General features: G+C 42.1%; 1 protein-coding gene across 1 annotated transcript in view; it reads right to left on the bottom strand.

Annotated features, from left to right (window-relative positions):
- Window positions 1-300: 300 nt before the first annotated feature.
- CSUI_009629 (3-oxo-5-alpha-steroid 4-dehydrogenase) overlaps window positions 301-8,770 on the bottom strand; it is an 8,733-nt gene continuing 263 nt past the window's right edge. The window contains exons 1-7 of the mRNA XM_068069742.1: window positions 8,333-8,770; window positions 7,369-7,494; window positions 6,340-6,472; window positions 5,199-5,430; window positions 4,051-4,225; window positions 2,939-3,032; window positions 301-2,069 (exon numbers count right to left, since the gene is read on the bottom strand). The exon at window positions 8,333-8,770 is cut by the window's right edge and continues 263 nt beyond it. Coding sequence (XP_067918286.1) covers window positions 2,036-2,069; window positions 2,939-3,032; window positions 4,051-4,225; window positions 5,199-5,430; window positions 6,340-6,472; window positions 7,369-7,494; window positions 8,333-8,435 — 897 coding nt within the window. The 5' untranslated portion in view covers window positions 8,436-8,770 and the 3' untranslated portion in view covers window positions 301-2,035. The remainder of the gene's footprint in view (window positions 2,070-2,938; window positions 3,033-4,050; window positions 4,226-5,198; window positions 5,431-6,339; window positions 6,473-7,368; window positions 7,495-8,332) is intronic.

An 8,770-nucleotide genomic window follows, 5' to 3' on the forward strand; every position in this document is an offset into this window, starting at 1 on the left:
ATACCTTCTCATCTAGGGCTCCTGTTTGCTGCACCTTGCCTTCCCCATTGCTCTTCCCGTCATGACTAACTATTGGTGCCTTTACACCGTCTCTAACGCCGGCAGATCAATACAGCATTGAATCTTCTCCAAGCGCTCCGAGTCAACATGCTCGGAGCCATTGAGCAATTTTATTACATCGGAAGATTTTCATAGCTCGAAGGCGGAAGAAAAGAAAAGCACGAGTCTTGAGCAGAGAGACATAGGGACGCCAGGAGGGGGGCGAGGATGGTGTCACCCTCGCGAGGAGAAGCAAAGAAAACCAGTGCTTCAGGAAGAAGAGAATGTAGTGGCAAGGAGACATTTGAATTGAAAGAGACTTATCTACCATACATCCACATTTCTTGACGGGCACTCGTATTGCATGCATACACAGAGAGAAAACTGATGTACAAGAATCCTTCAGATTTCCTGTATGGATGATAGACAGAAGAACTGGGTTAGATCACGCGAACATCTTCATAGAGTTCATGGTTACGAAAAGATCGGTAAACATATGCCCTGTCTTTTGAAGAAAGAAGCTCGAGTCTATCCATCTATAGATATGTTTCATAGACGGCCAGCCATGTCTGTCTAGCTGAGAAGTCGGAGAGAGCATCACTCCAGCGTATGAAGAACAGGAGACAACTCCTCTTAGGAATAGTAGCCCTACTACTAGTATATAAGACACACCGGCAGGATGTAGACTGAAGTAGGAAGAAAGACATTCGCGACAATCCATGTGTCTTCTTCTGTTTCGGGAACGAAGATGAAGAGAACCTTCTTCTTCTTCTTGGTTTCTTTATCGTGGAGAAAGCATTTCAATCTCAGTGGGGTATAGTGATGAAAGTACAGAACAACAGAGTGCGACTAGACACACACTTGACTAGACACAGACACGCTAGCCAAAGACCCAAGGCTAGCTAAAACACACACACACAGCCACGGGGGGGTGGGGGAAGCAGGTAGATACTAGACACCTCTACCTACATCCCCAAGGCAACGAACAGGCGGGATATCATCCTAGATACTCCCTCAGTCTCTCTCCCTCTTTTTCTTCTTTTCACCTTCTTCCTTTCTTTCCAAGTTAGCGATCTAGTACTATTCTCTCTGACTCTCTTGAGCCATGAGAGAATCGTGATAGATAGATCACTCTTTTCTTAACCAAAGGGAGAAAAACCTTTTCATTCTGTATTCCTTGATCCATCTATCAGTCTTCTTTCTCTGGAGGGTTTATCAACCAGGCAGATAGATGACAGATAGATATGTGTATATACACCTCAGCTCACCCCCGCGACTCAGAAGTCTTTTTATCTCTGACACTCCGATAATCATTCAAGCTCTTCATCTAGTCTGTCTGTCTTTCTCTCTCTCTACACCGACACCAGACGCTTGCTTCTTCTTCCTCTTCTACTTCTTAAAACCGCCAACGACAGGGGGATTGACTCTCCTCTCATACACACACTCCTCAGGAGTATGTTTTCTGCCTTAGACTCTTTCTCATCCTCGATACATCTTTTCATATCGAAGAGGAAGTTGCCTCGCATGTCTTCTTTCTATCTCTCCACCCCCTTCTTCTTCACAACTGACAGATGTCAACATACGTATGCATAACATGTAACCTACTCACGTATATATATATATATATACACATGTGTATATCTAGATCTGTCAATCCACATCTATTACAGATACATGCACGATATAGGATAGGCGAAGCCCTCTGAAGGAGGTTTCTAGAGAGAAAAGAAGAAAAAAGAGAAGTTCAAGGCACACACATATACATCTTTCCTACTCTTCTTCTTCTTTCTCAATCTTCTCAGACATTCAGAATCTCTCTCTCTCTCTCATCGGGAGGAAGGCACTTCACTTAAAATTCCCCTTACTCGATAGACAGAGAAAGAGTCTTTCTCTTTCTCTGCTTTCTCTCTCTTTCCTTCCTTCCTTCTATCTTTGTTTAACTAACACTCACAGAAAGAAAAAGAAGAAGATAGTTGGCTGTGGTAGAGAACAGCCTCTAGAGAATGAAAGGAATGATAGCTCTTCGATGTCTGAAAACGAGAAAAAGAAACATAGAGAGAGAAGAAAAGAATGAGAAGAAGATGGAGGAAGATATCCAGAGAGATCGGTTTGTCATACAGCATGTAAAGATGAAACAGAAGAATAGACTAGAGCGCATGCAAACGAGTGAATGAATAAAAAGAAGAATCGTCATCAAGAAAAGAACACAAAGAGAACAACAACAAAGAAAGTCTTCTGCACCATCCTTTCTCCCCCTAATCTGTCGACATCCACACTCTATCTATCTATCGATCGATCAATCTATCGATCTATCTGTCCTGAATCTCTCTACCGCTGATTCAGTCTACCGATTCATATATCTCCGTCGAGAAGGATAGAAAAGTGCGTATAGGAAGAGAATGAGGAAACTGCAAGACATTTTGTGGATCACGACAAGCCGAAGAAAGAAGAGAGACAAAACCGAGAGAGAGATTGGTGCTTCAACATTCCCCTGTCTCCTTTTGCATGAAGCAACAGACGAATTCTTCTTCTTCTTCTCATTTCTTCTTTCTTGCTCTCCCTTCACACGTGGCACCTATCAGTAGACATCTTCTCCCCTACCACCTATTCTCCTACGTCACTCGTCAGAACCACCTTTCACCCCAACCGAGAAAGAGAAAGAAAGAAAGAAAGAATGAAAGACGCGCCTAACAAGAGAGAGACAGACGAGCGATACTAGTGACAAAGAAGAAGAAATACACACAGAAAGGAAGTACGTAAGAAGGAGGTGTCTCTTCTTCATGTTCTCTTCTTCTTTTTCTTTCGCATAAAGACTGGTAATCCATCTAAAGAAGACGCTAAAGAAACAGAGAATTGACGTTCTTCTTCTTCCTCTTCTTTGTTCTTTCTCTTTGCCTACCTTGGGTAGTCTTTGAATTCGGCTAGATAGTTTCTCTGCTTCTTCAAGGCCCACTCCGTCATCTTGGCGAATCCTACGACGGTAAAGATCCAAGCTGGAGTTGTGGCGAAACACAAGACAAAAGAAGAGAAAGAGAGATGAAAGACAAGATGAAGTGAAAATTCAACAATACAGACCGGGAGATAGATCAAAAGACGACGTGGCAAGAAAAGAAAGAACCGATGAAGGAGCACAATACAAAAGACATCATGAGGGGGCACATGCATACAAGTCTCTATGTTGGAAAAAGATAAACAAATGAATGTGGACCGGGACTGAGCAAGAAAGAAAGAGACATGCAAGCTATTCCTGTCTTCTTCTTTTTTCTTTTAGAAAGATGCAAATATGCTACGTAAGTTCCTACACCTTCCTTCAAGACACAAGAACGGCATAGACGGCGACGCCTTGAACCTACAGATAGATGATACCCAGATATATATACATATACACGTATCTATACACATGCAGAGGGAAAATCCTTTTTGCTGCATGTGTCTGCCGGCGTGTAGAGTGAGAGGTGGCGTATGGAGAAGAAGCGAAAGCAGAGACCGATCATAAGTCATAACAAAGATCACCCCAACTATCACTCCTCTTGATAAGACTAGATATATACATATTCATATATAGGTAGACATACTTGAGAGAAAGAGATAGACAAGATTTGTGTCGTGCATATATCTGTATGTGCTGCCCTACATACAACATCAGGATAAGAGCTTCTGCATGCAACGACAGAGAGAGAGAGAGACTTCACTCTGCTTCCCCATGGCCCCCTGCCTCTTCACTCCTTCAGGAAGACAGCTCTACATCTATCCATCTCCCTCCAAAAGAGTATAGCGGCACGATACAAGAGACACGTCATACCAAGAAGAAGAGACAGAGACACACACAGAGACAGAGAGAAAGAAAACGAAGATAAGCTTTTCCTCTTTCTAATAGACTCATCGGACCGAGTCATCTTATTTTGTTTCTTATCAGCACCATTCGTTCACCTTCATGGTCCTTTTCATGGCACGAAGAAAGAAAGAAAATAAGAGACAGAGAGAGAGAGAGAGAAAGAAAAAGAGACGTACACGTGAGAGAGGAGACAAGAATAGAGAAGGTGATCCAGCCTAGGGTTTCCCAGAGGTAGTTGGCACAGCTGACGAGGTCGAAGCCCCAACCGGAGGGAATTCCCCTCTGACGCGTCCCCCGAGCTCTCAGACCTCGAAGGATTAAGTGCGTCTTAAAGTTCAGCAATTCAAACACCTGCAACAAGAAAGAAAGAAAGAGATGGATAAATTGAGAGTTTGTTTCGCATGAAGGAACCACACAGCTGAACAAGTTTTGATGAAAGAAGAAGAAGAAAGAAGTTCTCTCTTTCAGCGGTCCAATGTGTATGTATGCAGAGACGTATATACAGCGTCTATGTAGATGTATGTATTTATATCTACGGTAGACGAGTGGTGTGATCGAGGAGATAGACAGGACAGGCAAATGGGTTGAGGGAGAGAGAAGGGTTGAAGCCTCTATAAAGCCAGACAAGGGAATGAACAATAGACCTCCCCTCATAAGAAAAACTCCTCTTTGATATATATATCTATACACATGTATGTCCCCACAGACAGACACACATATACATATATCTACACATGTATGAATAGCCAGACAAGAATAGATTCTCGATGAGATTCCAAAGTGAGCTAAATGACGTCTGTCGAGATTCCTTCATCCTTGCATGCACCTGGAGCCGTTAGGCCCCCCTTTCTTGGCTTGTAGACTTCCTCAGCATGTCCACATACAGAACAACAACACACCTCTATCCACCCTATATATACGATCCATATCTGTAAGTATTTGGCATTCTATAGTTTGCATGTATATAGATCACACTCAAACATATTAGAATAGAGGTAGAATACAGACATCTGTATACATAGGAGACGCACAGTCACACCCTACTCCCTCCCTCCCTCCGTCACCTCAGCGTGTCTACTCGGTGTTAGCTACCTACACATCCCCTGTAGACACTCGGTCTCCACACACGGTAGACCCTCCATGTCTCTACTACATCCATACATTCCTCTACCTGGTAAAGAAATCTCTTCACCAAAGAGAAGCTCTCTCGACCTCTCTTCTCTCAAGACAAAGTATCTAAACACGCTCTTTCTTTCCTTCTTTTTCATCTTCTCCTTCTCTTTCTTCTTCTTCATCTTCTTCTTCTCATCTTTATCTTACTTACAGTCATAGTGGCTGCAAGAGAATAGATGAGGATCGGTTGGTCGTCTCTCCACATGGGCTGATACTTGGGGTGGAAGAGGAAGTACCCGACCATAACTCCGAAGAGCATCCAGTAATGTCCGCAGTTGATAGGCACGTTAATGATAGGCATCGTACTGCTGCTAAAGCGATGCACAAACAACGTCTCTAACTCTCTCTTCACATAATGAAACATTGTCAACCAAAAGGCCACCCTGCAAGAAAGAAAGAAGAAAGAGACAGAAGGGAAGGAAGAGAAAGAGAAAAAGAAAGAAAACACAGAGGTGATGACGATAATGAGAAGGGGAAAAGAGAGAGTGGGGAGAAAAGAAAGTGATGGTTTGAAAGAAGGATAGAGGAAAAGAAAGAAAGATAAAGGAGCTCGACTATGAGGAGATAGGGGAAGAAAGAAATAAGAAATCCATCCGAGAAATCTCACTCTCTCTCCCATGTAAGAAGAAACACACATCCACCACCTAAACAATTTTTCGAGACCATCTTTAGAGAACATCTTCTTGTCGTCTCACGATCTTCAATCGAGACACTCATGAAAGTCTTCATTCACAGCAGACTTCATCTCCATTCGAAGTCCTTTTCATATAAGACACACCCCATACATCCATCCATACATCTCTATATCTATGTGTGTGCATGTATCTACATGCAAATCAAACGATACGCAAGGTCTTCATTCTCAGCGCTAGACTCGCAAATGCGTAGAGGCAGGAGGAAGATACAAAATAGAGAGAGAAAGAAGAAAGAAACTGAAGGGAGTGGCGACACTTATGAAAGATTCTTTGGATGTGTGAGAGAAGATCTCATCGTGTCTTCGTGTCTATTATCGTTCTCTTTAGGTGGCAGAAACCCCCCATATATTCGTCTTCTTCCTGGCTGTTCTGTCTTTGATCTTGTCTTTCTTTTTCTCTCGCGTGTACTGAAAGACAAGAAAAGATTAGAAGAAGGTTCTCCACGCCACATGAAAAGAATAGAGACAAGAGAGCGAAAAGAAAGAAAGAATGAACTTATCATCGTGATGTATGATTACATTCTCAAAATGAGAGAGAGAGAAAGATAGAAAGAAAAAGAAAAAAGAATGAGAGAGAAAGAAAAGGAAAGAGACTTACTTTTGTACAAGACACTTAGGAGGAGGTGCGGCGACACCATAGATGAGAGAGGGGCAACAATAGAAGAGAGGAAAGATCAACAATGGCCCGAGGTATTCTAAAACAAATACTAACCGCCATGATATCTGAACACCTGCGCAGGTGTATATACAGACACACACCAAAGAAAAAGACAGAAGGGAAAGGAGAGAAGAGGAAAAGTAGAGGAATGAGAAGGATAAATGGGTGAACAGAGGAAAAGACAAAAAGCTTAAAAAAGGCGATTCCTAGACAGAGTCAGGTAAATCGACTCTTTCCAACTACTACTAGTTTTCTATCTTCAATCGATCAATCTTTATCTATCTGTCTACCTACCCACCTATCTATCTATATCTATCTATCATTGAGCTATCTATCTATCTATCTATCATTGAGCTATCTATCCTTCTTCTTTTTTCACTGAAGAAGAGCTATGCAGATTTTTGGTGTTTCTCTAGGAGGTGAACAAGAAAGAAGAGAAAGAAAAGAGGGGGGAAACAAATTATAACGAAGGAAAGACTCCTCTCTTATTCTTCCTATTTCTGGTGTACATACACCACAAGGTATAAGAGTAGAAAAAAAAAGATCGCGAACTGAAATGAAAACAGGAACAAAAGAGACTGCATATCTATACCTATCTCTATCCATCCGTATATACACTGCAGATCTGCATTTGTGTATCTATCTACATCTATCTACATCCTCACCTATGCTATACAGGAAGAAGAGAAGAGATACCTATGTAGGTGTATTTTACAGTTATGCTGAAGAAAAGAGGACCTTGAGAGAAACAAGGAAGAAATCTCCTTAGGAGCTTCTCGAGATAAAGAACTTGGACCAACTGAGAGAGAAAAGGTGTGTAAATAAAGAAGAGGCGACTGAAGTAAAGACCAGAAGAGATTCTCCTACTACGACTACTCCTCCTCCTCCTCTACATTCTACACCGAGTCTTCTTCTTTCACAGAAATCTTTCTTTCTTTTTTAGGATTATGAACAGTGTTTTGTTTTCACCTAGATCTTTGAAGACGAGCGTAGATCCATCATGGACGCCGTAAGAAGAGAGCAAACCCCCTGCCTTTAGAGCAACGCCCTTCGCTTCTCCTACGGTCCACCACTGTCTTTCAGGATAATAGTGAACTGCACACAAGACACATGCATATATCTAGCAGAGACAACTATCTATCTACCTGTTCCCGGATAAACATATAGGCATGTATATATATATATATATATGTAGAGAGAGGTGTGGCGATATAGGGAGAGAGAGACACTGAGAGAGATGAAGATGTAGATACGACGAAGGAAGTGATTGATCTGTATGTATGATTTGAATTTATCTCTGAAGTCTTACAGCTTTGAAAAGGCCACGACAGGTAGATCTGTAGAGAACACTGTGTATAGATAGATATCTGTTCACATGTAGATAAAGAAAGAAACAGAAAGACAACTTCACGCCTCATGCTGGTGTGTATAAGAAATAAACAAAATGAAGGACCTGAGCTTTGTGGAGAACGAACTTCTTAAGATGAAGAAAAAAGAACACTCCGACAGCTGTAGAAGACGCTGTGGTCTTTCTGAAGACCTAAGAAGGTGAAGTCTGTACAGAGAGTTTTTTTTTCATACAAGCTAGTGAATGGCTTGCCTACAGACGCAGAAGATTGCAATAGAAAAGGCGGAAGGAGAGGGGAGATTGAGATGGATAGGACGGACGATTATATTAAATCATTGCATGCTCTCTCTACACACAATGAGAAACGAAGACGACTAGGCAGTTACGTATTTGAGCTCTCTCTCTGATAGGCGACTGGTGTCAATCGAAGAAAGATAGCAATGTGCCCTCTTCATAAAGACTTCCCTAGGATCTCTTTTGTCTTGAGAATATGTACTGCTACTTCTCTCTTTTCTCCTTCGAAGGATACACACACACATATAGAGTGAGATATACGAAAGATCTCTAAGGTTTTATAGTACGTACACTTCTTGTAAAAGAGTTCCTTAAATTCGTCGACTGTACAGTCGTCTCTCAATTCGACTGCGTCTATGAACTTCCCGTTTCTCTTCTTCAGAGAGAGTCTCATCTTGGTGAGACGTAGAGACAGAAAGCACGGAAGAGAGGATCTAGAGAAACCGAGAAACAGATAGAGAGGGCGACTATGGAAAGTGTCGCTTCTTCACACTTCTTGAAGACCTTTCTCAACGGGAATCACGAGACACGCGGCAAACGGCGAGAGAAGTGAGAAAAGCAGTCGGAGAAGGGACTTCTCTCCACTGAGGCAAAGCAAGGAGACGGTTGCCTGTGCAAGGCAAGTTACAGATGCCTAAAGAAAAGAGGAGAGCCGTCGGAAGAGGGAGAGGAAGAAAGAACTTGCAAAGTTGTAAAGAAAAGAATTTAGAAGAAAAACAGACGAACCAC

This window comes from Cystoisospora suis, assembly GCF_002600585.1.
Source record: "Cystoisospora suis strain Wien I chromosome Unknown contig_5830, whole genome shotgun sequence".
NCBI classification, from domain to species: Eukaryota; Apicomplexa; class Conoidasida; order Eucoccidiorida; family Sarcocystidae; genus Cystoisospora; species Cystoisospora suis.